Raw genomic sequence first — 15,351 nt, 5'->3', positions numbered from 1 at the left:
TGAACAATTGCAAAGAGTGCAAAAAAAAAAAAACTCCATGAAAGGTGTCTTGCACTTATCAGTCGCAGAAACGCCATTATTTGTCTCACATAAAAAACGGAAGTTATTTATGACTCGACCTAATATTTATTGCAGCAGTGGTTTTTATATATATATATATAAATAATATCGTTTCAATTTAAAGACTCTTCAATAAATCTCTACAAATGAAATTATAATTGATTACGTAATTAATAATACAATATCAAAATCAGCGTCACATTATCGATCTTTTTTTGAGTACTCACCTTATCAAAAGAAACCTAAATTTAACGATATTCTTATCAGATACCACTAATAGTTCCTTACATATATATATGGACAAATTTCATTCATTTTCAGTTAATTCGACACCTCTCACAAATAATGTTATTCCAATTCCTACTTGCAACCTGCCTGGTAATTCAGGGTAAGTGTTTCAAAATGAAAAACAAAAAAAAAAAGAAAGAAAATAAAAATTTGCTCATGTTCATCCATTCCATTAATAGAAAAAAACTTGCCTAATAAATTATTATTTATAGTTATAATTTTATTATATTATATAATAATTATAATTATTATAATTATAATTTATTTAATATATTATATATAATTATTAAACATATTATATAATATATTATTATTTCTATTGAAATAAAATTAAATTTAATGAAATATTTAAATATAAATAAAAATTATTTCTAGCATGCTGGGCGACACCATTGACCCCACGTATAACTGGTGGAAATGATGCAACACCTGGCCAATTCCCATACCAAGTATCTGTCCAATGGGGTATCCCACCTTTCGTTCAGTATAGACATGTTTGTGGTGGATCTCTCATTACTGACAATTATGTATTGACCGCTGGACATTGTGTATTGAAGATTGGTAAATTGAAGGTTGCAGTTGGTAAACATTATCTTGCTACTGTTGAAAATACTGAACAAGATGTCGAAGTTAGTCAGACGATTGTTCACTCAGGATACAAAGGGTACAATAATATATACACACTCATCCTTTTACTACTATTATTATTATTATTATTATTAAATATGAATTAATAATTAATTTTATTAATAACAACATTTTTCAGAGGTGTTGCACAACACGATATCGCTTTGTTGAAACTTAAAACACCATTGACTCTCAACAAAAGAGTAGCACCACTTGAACTTCCTGTTCAAGATCAAGTACAAACCGGATATGTTGTTCTTAGTGGATGGGGTTCAGTATCCAGATCCATTTTACCAGTACTTCCAAAGGTTCTTCAAACAGCAACATTACCTTTGTTAGAAAATGATGAATGTTTGGCTCAACTACAATCAGTCAAATCAATTGGAAAGAAACCACAACTTTTCCCAACTCAAGTTTGCACTGGTGCTGGTGAAAAATCTAATCTTTCTGCTTGTTCTGTAAGTTCTTTTGAATTATTCAATTTAAATTGAAATCAATTTATTAGAAACATTCATTTTTGGGGGGGGGGCGTGGCGGACGGGAGGGGGAAGGGGGTTCATTCAGAACAATGATTCATTTTGTTTTTTTTTTTTCAGGGTGACTCTGGTGGCCCATTGGTTCAATACATCGATTCAAAACCTGTCCAAGTTGGTATCGTTTCATGGGGTATAATTCCATGTGGTCATGGAATGCCATCAGTTTACACACGCGTTGCATCTTACGCCGACTGGATTAACAAACACGTTAATTAAATTATTATAGGATTTTTGTTTTTTTTATACGTGAACATTAATCATAAGTTGATCTATCAAATTTATTAAAGTATAAATAGTTAAGAAAAAAAAAAAACAAAAATTTAATAAAATATTATTACAATCATTTAAATAATGAATCATAAATTTTCCTTCGATGTCACAAAATTCTTTCTAATGTTTTCCTTTTTATTTTTATTTTCTTTTTTTTTGTAATTTATTTCAAATAAATATTTATTTATTTATTTAATTATTATACCAGAAAAAATAATCATTTACATAGTAGTAACAAGGTTAATATATAGTAAATCCTACAAGAGGTAAACATAGTTACCTGTACATAAGCTGGTATATAATAAAATTACTAATACTTCAAACTAAAAAATATAAATAAATTGAAATATAAATTTTATAATTAAAATATATATAAAAATATGTAATAAATATATAATAAATACAAATATATATAAATATAATAAATAATATATAATATATAAATATATATAAATATATAATAAATATATAATATATAAATATATATAAATATATAATAAATCTATATAATAATCTATATAATTATATATAATAAATATATATAAATATATAAAAAAATATATAATAAATAAAAATAAATATATCTAAATATAATAATGATAATGTATAATATAATATATAATATAAATATAATAATAATAATAATATATAATAATAATAATATATAAATATAATAATAAAAAATAAAAATAAATAATAATAATAATAATAATAAAATATGATAATAAAATTAAATATAAAAAATGTGAAATTATATTTTTAAATTTATAATTATTATAATAATTATAATTATTATAATTTGGATAAACTACAATCGTAATTTTCAATATAAAAAAAAATATAATTAATTTGTACAATAAATTGAAAAACCTTTCAATAGTTTTGTAGAATTAAAATTAATGCAATAATCTTTCTAGTATTTTTTTTTTTTTATTATAATTTGGAATATAAAAAAAAAAAGCAAAAACGTAATTAAATTTGTAGAATAAATGAAAAAAACTTTTCCATAGTTTTGTATAATTAAAATTAGTGCAACGAGCGAGTGCATTAAATGTAAGTTTTTTTTTTTTTTTTTTTTTTTAAATGATTGATAACGTAATCGTAACCGAAGATATACGGAATTTTTTGTTTGTTTGTTTCTATCTATACTAGATAATATATCGCCTTCGATTATATTGAAATAGATAATAATAAAATTGATTAATGAAAATAAAAAAAAAAAGAATCTTACTGAAACAATTGCCATTGCACAATGCAATCTTTTTATTATATTTTAAGATATCACATTGGGTATATTCCTTTTTTCAATAAAAATCAATGAATTATTTTTCTTAATCCAATTTTTATTTATCTCAAATTGAATTAAATTCTGTAGAATTTTGTTATTAAATATTCGAATATAATAATGGGGGTTTTATTTTTTTTCTCTCTGAATATATCAATCTTAAAATATTATTTTTCATTATCATTAATTCATATTAGATTTGTTTTATTGTTTGTTAAAAAATTAATTCCATTTTAATATGAGCAAAAAAAAAAGAATTTTGTACAATTTATCTGATGTAATATTATAATAATTAATAATATAATAATACGATTAATAATAAATGTGTAACTTGTGTGTAAAAAGTAATTAAATAAAGATAATGCAATGTTAATAGAGGAAATAGAATTGTTTTTTAACGTTTAAAAATAATAACGATAAGGTTACACGAGTATTATGACAAAAAAGAATGAAATAGGTAAACAAATTGATACAGCAATCACAATGAAATAAATTAATCAAGTGCTTCCAATACCTAGTGCAAAATCTTTCTTATCTTATTACTATCATTGCAAGGTTTACAAAAATATATATATATATATATGTATATAGCATTTTTATTGAATTCTTTTTTTTTTTTCACCAACTCAATCATTGATATCTCGTTATTGACGTATTTCAGAACAGGCTATATAAAAGGTGAAAGAAAATCTAGATGCAGATCAAACAATCAACATGATGAAACTCATTGTCTTCGTAGCACTTTTTGTCGCGGTTTATGCCGGTAAGTTGAATTAAATGTTACAGTAATTAATTAGTTGTTTTTTTTTTTATTCATTCATCAGAATTAATTAACAAAGCTTTGAAGAAATGTATAATGAAAAAAAAAAAAAAAAAACAGGAAAATATTCATTGATTTAATATTTTATTTAGATAATTTTTGTATTATTAGTACAATTATGCTTGAAGTAATTTTATATTAACTACAATTTAAAAAATAATTAATTAATTATGAATATTATTTATCCAATTTATTATTATTATTATTATTACTACAATTATGTTCCAATTATTTGTTTATTAATTAATGATTTCTAAATTGAATAATTAAAAATAAAATAAAAATATTTTAAAAACCAAGTTAATCATTTTGATGTTTTTGAACAATTATGTTACATTAAATATTACATTAAAACAATAAGAAATGATAATATTAAATAAAAATAAAACAAAAAAACTAATAATGATAATAATTTTGTCAAATTTCAGAGAAACCTTATCTAGGTTTCAACTTGCCATTATTTGAACCCCGTATCACTGGTGGATCAAACGCTAATCAAAATGAATTTCCTTATCAAGTATCCTTGCAATGGGGTTTAACTTCATCTAAGCTTAAACACTTTTGTGGTGGATCTATCTTAAACGAAAGGTGGATTTTAACTGCTGGACATTGTGTTTTGGCTGTACCAAGTATCGGATCATTTGTAGTTAAAGCTGGAAAACATAATATTGCAAATACCGAAAGTGGTGAACAACAAAGACTTGTAATTAAACAAATTGTACATGAAAACTATCTTGGGTAAGTTGAAATTAATTTGTGATATTCGAATTTTATATCCTTGATGAAGGAATTATTTTGCATTACATATATTCGTTATTAAGTAATTATTAATTATTTATAATATAATTATAATATTACTTATTATTATAAATTATAATATACATTACAATCAGTCCGATACACACGTTTTTAAGTCAACGAATTACCTTATACCGCCATCTGCTAGAATCTTATCGAACTAACAGAGATAATAATACCCCTTTGTTAATAAATTCGCAATAAAGTAATATTGCAATTATAAATTGAGATATAAACTATCGTATCTTTCAAGTTGAATGAAACTGCACACAGTGTGAAAAATTTGATTAAAATCGGTTCAGTCGTTTAGGAGTCCATTGCGAACAAACAACGTGACGTGACGTGACGTAATTTATATATATTAAGAGAAGATATATTATATATTATATTTATAATAATATTCAGATTAATCGTAATTAAAATGAATGAAAATAATTTGATTATAAATAATTTATTTGTTCTTTTTTTTTTCAAATTACAGTGGAGTTAATCCATACGACATTGCTCTGTTGAAATTGAATGCACCATTGAATCTGAACAGTATAGTATCCCCAATAAAATTACCAAAATCTGGATCAATCCCATCAGGTAATAGCATTCTCAGTGGTTGGGGATCAGTATCAACTTCTTCGATTGCCCAAATGCCGGACATTTTGCAAAAAGCTACTCTTCCATTGATCGATATCAATACCTGTCGTCAAGCTTTGAATAATGTTGTTGGTACAACACCAATTCATGAGACTAATGTATGCACTGGACCTTTGACCGGTGGATATTCAGCTTGCAGCGTAAGAATCAAACTTTCATTGACAATTTAAATAATTATTAATTGTTTTGTTGTTTCTTTCTTTTAATTATAATTATTATTTAAATGAACAGGGTGATTCTGGTGGTCCTCTTGCAATTAAGAGCGGATCTAATTCTGAAATAATTGGTGTTGTTTCTTGGGGTATTATACCATGTGGTACTCGTGGTGCACCATCGGTTTATACCAGAGTATCAGCATTCAACAGTTGGATTGAAAATAAAATTAATAGCAATTAATTTTGATACATTTGACATTAATTTTATTAACTAAGGACACTTTTGATCAAACGTAATTTCATTGTAATGTAATTATTTTATTAAATAAAAAAAGAAACAACAATTATTTATCAAAACTTAACATTGCAATTTAATTTAATAATATTTAACGATACGTGTTTTTCATCGAGTATGAAAATATTTTTTTATCGTACACACATGTGTACGTATATATATAAATATATGTATGTGTATGTATATGTTCATGTTTATTTCTTCTAATCTTTTCCTTATTATTTTCATTAACTCAGCTATCATCATTTTAATTCAACAAATTGATGAAAAAGATAAAATAATAAAGTTATTATTGTACCATTTCGATGAAATTTATCGATAATCGTATTAAATGCATTATTCAAGATCAGATTAATTTATAAATGACAACGAGACGTGTAAAGCATGCGGAAAAATCGGTTGTTGTTTTTGTTTTTAATCTAATATGTACTGACCTTTCCAAAGATAAAAGAATCAAGGTCCGGTATTCCATTGAAAGAAATCCTGTAATACATGAAGAAAAAAGACATGAAAAAGGAACCAGTTTAGGTGTAGGAACACGGTGTAATAGAAAATCGAGTTCCTCCTTCGCAAAATGATCTTCCGCATCCGTTCTAAGCTCTCACCTAGACTTTGGAAAACGATCATTCGATCTCGAATGTTTAAACTTAACGAATCGTTCTAAACAACGATAAAAGACAATTTAAAACAAACATTTATTTAAGTTATTTTAAATAATTCATTAATATATCAACAATGATCAATGTGTTATCGTTGTTCATTTTATATTTAAGTGTTGTTACCTGTAAAGAAATTGAAGGTGAGTTTAACAATATCTTAAAATACAATTAAAATTAATAATAATAATAATAGTAATAATAATAATATTATATATAATAAATTACACTTATACAAAAATTAATTTATATATATATATATATATTTTAATAATATAATAATATATAATATATTATTATATTTTAATATTTTAATATTTTATAATTTTAATATTTTATAATTTTAATATTTATATAATATAATTTTTAATATTTAATATTTATTGATAATATAATATATATATAAATTAATAATTATAATATAAATAATATAAATATAATATAAATATATAATTATATAATAACAATTATAATTGATATAATTTGATAAATTACAATTGAATTTGATTTAATTTAATGATTATTTTAATATAATGATAATTAATTATTAAATTTATATATAATTGTAATTTATTATTATTAATATTAATATTAATATTATTTAACGATCATAGAAATTCCCCAACGATCACTGATGTTAGCCCAAAGACCAATAAGAATAGTTGGTGGAAAGGATTCAGAAAAAGGATTATATCCATGGCAATTGTCAATTCATTGGGGTGACCCATTACGTAAATTACCACCAAGACATATATGTGGTGGAAGTTTGTTAACAGCAGGCTGGGTATTGACAGCTGGACATTGTAAAACTTTGGCACCGAAAAGAGGAGAATTTCTTATATTAGCTGGTAAACATAAATTAGGTGTTTTAGAAGATACCGAACAAAGTAGAAAAGTTATTGAAACATTTGTCTATCCTTTATACAACGGGTGAGTTTATATTTCTTTTATTTTTTTTTTTAATTAATTAATTGAAAATGTATGGGAATAATAATAACAATAAATTATTTAGATCCGTAGCACCGTACGATATAGCATTGATGAAGTTAGAATCACCATTTGAATTAAATCCATTCGTATCTACAGTTTTATTACCATATCCAGAAACCATTCCTGAAGGAGAAGCCATAATTACTGGATGGGGTAGCATAAGTAGAACTAAATTACCCAAAAATCCAGAAATTCTTCAATCAGCCATGTTACCTATTTTAGATTATGATTTGTGTAAACGTACCTTGGATAAAAGTTTACGTCACGAGGGTAGAAATCCATTACATTCTACGAATATTTGTACGGGACCATTGGATGGTAGTTTATCTGCTTGCAAGGTCTTATATATATAATAATAATATAATATAATATAATATATATAAAAAGGAATTATATATACATATATATATATAAATTTTTATCTTTTTTAATAAAATTTTATAATATAAAATAAATATATAAATTTATAATATATTTTTAAATATAAAATTACAATTTTATTATATAAATATATAATAAAAAATTCCTTTATATTATATATATATATATATATACATAGAAATTTTACCAATTTATTTATTTATTGATATATTTATTTAACCATGAATTGATTTATTTACTTTAACAATTTTTTTTCTACATTTTGTTCCTTTCTTTCTTTTTTTTTTAGGGAGATTCAGGTGGACCATTGGTATCGTTAAACGCATTTGGTCAAGCAGAAATAATTGGAATAGTTTCATGGGGTCTATTTCCATGTGGTGGTAAAAATGCACCATCAGTTTACACCAGAGTATCCTCATACATCACATGGATCACTTGGTTAATGTTAAATCATTAAAAAATCATTCATTCGATAAATTTCAACGATGGAACAACAATTGTTAAAAGTTATGTTCTTGAAATTGTTTGTATTATAAATATTTTCATTAATTTTATAATTATTAATGTATAATATAAAATATCTTGTTGATGTATAGATAAATAAACGTTTGATTAATTATTATTATTATTATTATTATTATTATTATTATTATTAGATTATATGGCATTTGTAGGTATTGACTTGTAACATAATTTTCTAATGGCAACTCTTTTTGCATATATCATATAAATACATATTTATATATACTATATATACTATAATACTTAAATATATAAAAAAAATAAAAAAATGTACATCACTTATTTTCCTTCTTAAAAGCAATACAAAATATTAACCCCTTAACGCACAATTTAAAAAAAAAAAATAATAATTGTTTTTTATGTAAATAAACACAACTTAGAACATTGCCTTGGCAGAAAATTAACAAAATATAAAATTAATCAAAATTATTATAGCATATAATTATTATATAAAATTAATATATATATTATATTATATATAATTATGATATAGCATATAATAAATAATTATATAAAATTAATCCAAATTTTTACAGCAGCATAAAATACAACACCGCTCGAGTTAACTCAAACATTCAACTTAAGGGGTTAATCATAAATATAACTCGAATTGTATCGATAATTATGAAAGTATACTAATACCAACCCAAAAAAAAAACAATTCATTTTATGATTCACACCATAAAACAATTAATTTCAATCTAAATTATATCACAAAATCAATTCTTTGTCTTTTTTCTTTTTCCTACGTTAAATCAACTTTCAATATTATCGAATACAAATATCGAGTATATAAGTCTATTAACAAATAATTTATAAAGATTTGCAAGCTTCAGCGATAACCTGGACAGCAGCTAAAGCTTCTTTAGCAGTAGGAACAATATAACGTGCTGGTAAAACAAAACCATGAACCCCAGTATCTCTCAGTTCGATGGTGTAAGAATATTTGATTTTTAACATTGCTTTAGCCCAATCATCTGAACCACCTGCTGCTGCATACAATGTTGTTGCACTGTTACCAACTGTATAAGAACTCGATGCAACGTCTGCTTTTTTCATGGCATTGGCAGCATAATGACCAATTCTGTCAAGATCAGCGTAATCTGGTGGGACTCGACGATCATAACCCCATGGATATAAGAAATATTGACCATAACTGTGGAACGTTAGGTATGCCTAAAAACAAACAAATGAAAATCAATTGTAATTTCAATTCATAAATTGACATAAAATATCAGAAACATTGAACACATTTTGTTTAGATTTTCTGTATGTAAATATATTGACCTTGAAATCAGCTGCACTGACTTCGAAGAAATTCCTAATGGCATTTGTTTCCGGTTCGGAGAATGCTGCAGAACCGGCAAAGATATCGCTGCATGGATTTTTACTTGTACCCAATCCACCCCATTTGTAACCAAAATTACGATTAAGGTCTACACCCACACATTTAGTACCAACAAAATTGCGTCGATTTTTTCTCCACAGACGATCATTCGTGAATGTGTACTCGTATCTGTTAGAAAAGAAATCAAACAATGTCGTTAATAATTAAGAAATAATTGTGTTACACAAACATTGGATTGTTCGAAATGTAATTTTGTTTTTTCTTGACACAATTTTTGAAATTAGTTAATGACAAATTAACAAATAACAATACGTGAAATCGTTGAGAGTTTAAAATTTAACAAATGTAATTATTTAAACTCACTCGAGAAATCCTATGTTTAATCTCGAAACAAAAATTGTCTTCATTTTTACAGAAACAAAATGAACATTACTTTCCGAACAACCCAATAGTAATCAATGTGTTTATATATACCCATCAGGATTGGCAACTGGAAGTATATAATAATCAGCTTCTAATGATTCACTATTTTCAACTAAATTTTCAATGATGTAAGTTACAGCAGCTGGTGAAATCCATTCTCTTGCATGAATACCACCATCTATCCATAAAGCTGGTACTCCTATTTTTCCATTACTAATTCTAAGAACCTAAACGGATCATTCAATTCAATTATATCAAATGAAAGAAATATTTTTTTTTTTGGCATTTTATTTCTTTTAATGATAAAATGATGATGATGATGATGATACCTTTAAGGGTCTACCTTCAACAGAATTACCAATGTTCATGACTGAACAAACGTCTGGATAAGTTTGTGCCAAAAAATCGAGATATCCATAAATGTCATCTAATCGATGATAACTCGACCATTCCATTCTGTGACCTAATTGATCAAATTTTATGAATTATTTTATAATTTAATTAGAAATGACAAAGTGGTAATAAAACCACTCTATAGATTCAGAGCATGAAAAGCATTTTATTATAATCACGATGAATAAATTATTTAAAACAAAATATATATATATATATATAACTTAACCCTTTGAGTGCTAAATACTTTGAACTAAAAAATGTAATTAAACAAATTCTAATAATATTTAATAATTAAAGTGTTTTTCTTACTGAATTATAATTTAATTAATTAATATAAATATAATATTATTTTACATTTAATATTAACATATTAACAATGTATATGCCACTATCGATAGACTACTCTAGTAATAGTATATAATAAATAAACCAAACGTATATATGCGTCCATAGCACTCTAAGGATTAATATTAATGTATGTAATATGCATGTGTAGAAGAAACGTGAATAATGAAAATAAGAAGATTCTGAATCGACAGAGTGGAATTTGCAAAGCCCACCCTGAGAAAGCTCACCCCTAAAATGCCAAGGGCCACCACCTCCACCATAGGCACCATACACATTAGATATGGGATAACGAAGAGGACGAGGACGTGGATGATATTTACTTCGTACTTTGATCATCATTCCCTGCCACCAAGCGTAACGAGCTAAAAAATGTCTACGATTCTAAATCCAACTAATATGTTTCTAATGTTCTACTCGAAATACCATAACTAATATATTTTATCAATTTTTTTTTTGTTTACATTGAATTAAAACAAATCAATCATGTAGAAATTATTGATCGATATAAAATGATCTATGAGAAATTAAATTCATTTATATTTATTTATTGATTAATTTAATTTATATATTAATGATCTAACCCCATGAGTCGGCAACCTGCGGCTCGCGAGCCACATGCGGCTCTTTAAGTGTAGAGCTGCGGCTCGCGAGCCACGTGCGGCTCTTTAAATGTAGAGCTGCGGCTCGCGAGCCACATGCGGCTCTTTAAGTGTAGAGCTGCGGCTCGCGAGCCACATGCGGCTCTTTAGTTTCATACGCAAATATTATTTATATATCATTATAATTTCAAACGATAATTAATTGATCAAAATAACATATATGTATATGTATATAACGTATTACATATACTTATAATACATGCTTCTACTAACAGGTATGAAACTGTTTACGTTGAATCGATAATGTCGGATATCAAACTCACCGATCTGGGTCAGTAGTTTCAAAACCATTATAAAGGTTAACGACCTAAACAGATATTTATCAATGTGATTGAAATGTTGAAATAACAAAAAAAAAAACAAAATTTAATGAAATTTCAAGTTTTTACGACAGAATAATTTCGAAAAAAAAAAAAAAACGTCAATATTCTTATCAACGATCATCAGCTGTTTCATTCTTTTCAAGATAGATCATTTTTTATCTTTAAAAATCATGATTATTTTACTTGAGTAATTGTTTATTCTACTATTAGTTAGAATCTATGGATTAAGAACAAAGAAATCGAAGGATAGTGTGTCTCTTTCTCTCTCTTTCTATTGGAAAATCACTTTCTAACGGGTGTGATCTAGTAAGAGTTTCAATTTATTTTCAACAGCTTTCTTCGATACGTGATCGGTTTTGATAATGGGACTTAATGATTATGCGCATTCGCATAAATGATTGTGGAATAATGTTCAATGAAATGAAATCAGAATCTTTGGTTTTTTTTTTTTTTCAAGTGAAAACTTCTTTAGAATCAAGGTGATTTGAAAATCGTGAAACGGAAGAAATCGTGAAACCGATGAAACAAAAAATAATGAATTAATTAATAAAATTCAATTTTATCATTTAATTCTATATATAAAAATGCAGTGTGTCACAATATGTTTGTCCACTAATAATTTCAAAATTACTCAACTTATTTTAATGAAATTTATTTGATTTCACGTGATGTTTGTCCAACTTAGCACATGGCACAATTTTTATCGCCATTTTCTATTATTATTATTATTTATTACTAATTTAAAGATTTTTATTTAGAGGTTATCTAGATTCTGTAAGATTCTTTCAATAGATGGCGCTGTATTACAATTCAATCGTTTCGATATATTCACGTCTCGAAGCTTGATTTACTTTGAAGGTTTCACTTCTACCTTGTGTGTTTTTATTTTCCTTTTACCCTCGATTGTTTCTTTTCATTTTTTCTGATCAATTATTAAATTTAAATGAAGCCCACAAAACAAAAAGAAAAGAAGAAGAAGAAATAGAAATTGAATAAAGCAAAATGTATGAATTATTATTGATCTCAAGTTGATTGAGATTCATTCAAATATAAAACAGGCAATATGAGCGAGCAGCAGCAAAAAGTAGAAAGAAACAAAATTTATCCTACGAACCTTTACGTCCTTCCAATTCTTCCATCAGTTCAGCAGACAATGGTGGATTTTCTTCATTTATCGCTCTCTGTAGATCATCAATCACAACTTCGTATCGTAGATTCTTTTCTCTCAAAACACGTGATGTTCTTGCTATTGCATCTTGTTTCACCATGATGTCCACGGTGGTATCGTTGCTAAACCATGGTGAACTTACTATTTATAAAAAACAAAATACACAACAATTATCATAAATTTTTTTTGCATTTCACAGACATCAATTGAAAATAATAAAAAAAAAAAAAAGAAAACAATAAAATGTTATTAATAAATTAAATCAAATAAATGACACAACAAATATGTGAAGAACATAAATTTATAAAAATTACAAATTAAAACACAATAAAAAAAAAATATAATTAATAAATTAAATAAATATAAATGATGAAACGACAAATGAACGACAACAAGTATGTCAAGAACAATAAAACAAAATAATACAAAAAAATATATATATATATAACGTGTTTACTAACATCCAATTTCGTGTAAATCGGAAAAAACATCCGATTGAAGAACAGGTTGTTCATCAGAAGGCCGAACCCTCCACAATTGTGCCCCATCGTATGTGATTTTAGCTTCACGAATGTTCACAGCTCTATGAACGTTAGATCTGTCATCTAATCCTGACGATTCTTCAACTATTTCAATCCAATCAGGTATAACGAATTCTCTTTTAGGTCGATTAACGGATGCGGAATCAACGATATGAGTTAAACAAGATGCAATGGCCAAAACAACGAAGACATTGACCCAATAACATTTTTTTCCTCTTCTCATATATGAGGAAGAGTAAAAATTTGTTGAAGGAAAATAAGAAGTCTTCATTCTAGCCATTGCAAGACTTAAGAGACCACTGTCCTTTTAAGATCGGTTGGTTCGGCTTTTATAACGTTCAATCCGGTCGACGATCGGGGAAGACGCTAACGGTATTCATTCTGCGCCTGCTTGTCACGAATTCCGAAGATCTTGTATGCCTATCTTTGTCTCTCTCTCTCTCTCTCTCTCTCTCTATCTCCCTCTCACTCCCCCTTTTTTGCTTTGTTTCTTTTCTTTTAGCACGATAAGCTCTTTTCCATCGGTAATCGTGAACACGTATTAAACACGCAAAATATACATTTCACTCTGTACACTATCTACTTACAAATTTGTATTATTATTATTATTATTATTAGTATTATTATTACTTGTTGGTCACTATGTTTTTATAATGTTTTTTTTTTTTCAATTTTTTTTATGACATAAAAAGAAAAAAAAATGTATACTTAAAATTGCATTCTTTAATTATTTTACACACAGGAATTTGTAACTATGGATTTTATAATTTTTGTATTTTTCAATAACCTAAATTTAACTACCTTATATTATTTTCTTTATTTTTATTTATTATATAATAAAATAATAAAATTTAATATATAATTAATTTTAACATATAATTTATTTATTATATTTAATGTCATAAGTGGTTATTATAATGTTACATAACTAATAAAATCCATACTTGTATTCAATACATTTGTTACCAAATAATTTAAGTATTTTATTTTAAGTTTCTTTTAATTTAATTTTTTGTATTTCTTATTTTATATTATTTTGTCACTGAATAATAAAATTCTACATTATTAATATTTCTTGTTATTTCTTCAATGTTACTTTTTGTTTCAATTTAATTAATTAATACGTAGCCTATAATTAATCCCTCATTCTTTAATTATATTTATCATTTTATCCCATATCAATCAAATACAACACCTTTTTTGTATTCAATACAGATTTTATCAGAATTTAAAAGTCACTTCCGAGATATTATACATTATTATAGTTTGTATGTTGTATCTTTTACTTTTTTATTTTTAATATTGCATTGATATAATCTAATCTAATCTTTTAACCAATTCCAGATCATATACGTGCTAGATTTACAATTAAGCTTCTAGCTTTGTGTAAATAATAATATTTTTGTTTTTATTAGTTGTATTTTTTTCCTTTGGACAATTTAACATGTGTTTTGTTTTGTTTTGTTTTGTTTATCATACGAGGGCCATAATAATGCGACGATGATGATGAGAATGACGATAATAACGATGCTCAATCATTTCAGACTGAAATATATTACGCATATTCAATTATTAATTATTATTAAAATTTATCAAATTAATTTTCATTGTTCTGTGACATATCAACGAATGTCGTCTGAAAGAATTTTAAATATATTCGCAGATAAATGAAAGAACATTTTATTCTCATTATACATTAAAATATTTATATAAAAACGTATATGCATTAAATAAAACAATTATAAATGTACCTAATATTACATTTTGTTCTATATATATTTATTATCTATCAATACTATGATCAATCATAAAG

General features: G+C 25.4%; 3 protein-coding genes across 4 annotated transcripts; 2 read left to right on the top strand and 1 right to left on the bottom strand.

Annotated features, from left to right (window-relative positions):
* Positions 1 to 241: 241 nt before the first annotated feature.
* LOC149031621 (trypsin-1-like) lies at positions 242 to 1,835 on the top strand. The gene is made up of 4 exons (XM_089175205.1): positions 242 to 448; positions 724 to 1,012; positions 1,115 to 1,433; positions 1,572 to 1,835. Exons 1-4 carry the CDS (start codon positions 406 to 408, stop codon positions 1,725 to 1,727), a joined length of 807 nt encoding a protein of 268 aa, XP_089031331.1. The 5' UTR covers positions 242 to 405; the 3' UTR covers positions 1,728 to 1,835.
* Positions 1,836 to 3,780: 1,945 nt separating this feature from the next.
* On the top strand, positions 3,781 to 8,295 carry LOC107066283 (transmembrane protease serine 9). Its single transcript, XM_089175244.1, has 8 exons — positions 3,781 to 3,829; positions 4,315 to 4,624; positions 5,166 to 5,472; positions 5,564 to 5,725; positions 6,227 to 6,245; positions 7,053 to 7,368; positions 7,451 to 7,766; positions 8,099 to 8,295. The coding sequence occupies exons 1-8, from the start codon at positions 3,781 to 3,783 to the stop codon at positions 8,264 to 8,266; spliced, it is 1,647 nt and encodes a 548-aa protein (XP_089031370.1). The 3' UTR covers positions 8,267 to 8,295.
* Positions 8,296 to 8,316: 21 nt separating this feature from the next.
* LOC107066282 (carboxypeptidase B) lies at positions 8,317 to 13,903 on the bottom strand. Of its 2 annotated transcripts, XM_089175185.1 has the most exons (7): positions 13,458 to 13,903; positions 12,943 to 13,137; positions 11,074 to 11,208; positions 10,432 to 10,565; positions 10,154 to 10,329; positions 9,619 to 9,847; positions 8,317 to 9,507 (listed from the first exon to the last, which is right to left on the bottom strand). In XM_089175185.1, exons 1-7 carry the CDS (start codon positions 13,816 to 13,818, stop codon positions 9,145 to 9,147), a joined length of 1,593 nt encoding a protein of 530 aa, XP_089031311.1. In that variant the 5' UTR covers positions 13,819 to 13,903; the 3' UTR covers positions 8,317 to 9,144. The 2 variants fall into 2 exon arrangements, with proteins under 2 accessions (XP_089031311.1, XP_015176245.2); XM_015320759.2 differs by lacking the exon at positions 11,074 to 11,208 and having other exon boundaries at positions 13,458 to 13,884.
* Between the last annotated feature and the right edge of the window lie 1,448 nt (positions 13,904 to 15,351).

Source organism: Polistes dominula, unplaced genomic scaffold (genome assembly GCF_049000335.1).
Source record: "Polistes dominula isolate Pdom_NZ unplaced genomic scaffold, Pdom_raw_medaka contig_82, whole genome shotgun sequence".
NCBI classification, from domain to species: domain Eukaryota; kingdom Metazoa; phylum Arthropoda; class Insecta; order Hymenoptera; family Vespidae; genus Polistes; species Polistes dominula.
This window is presented reverse-complemented; position numbering and strand designations above follow the sequence as displayed.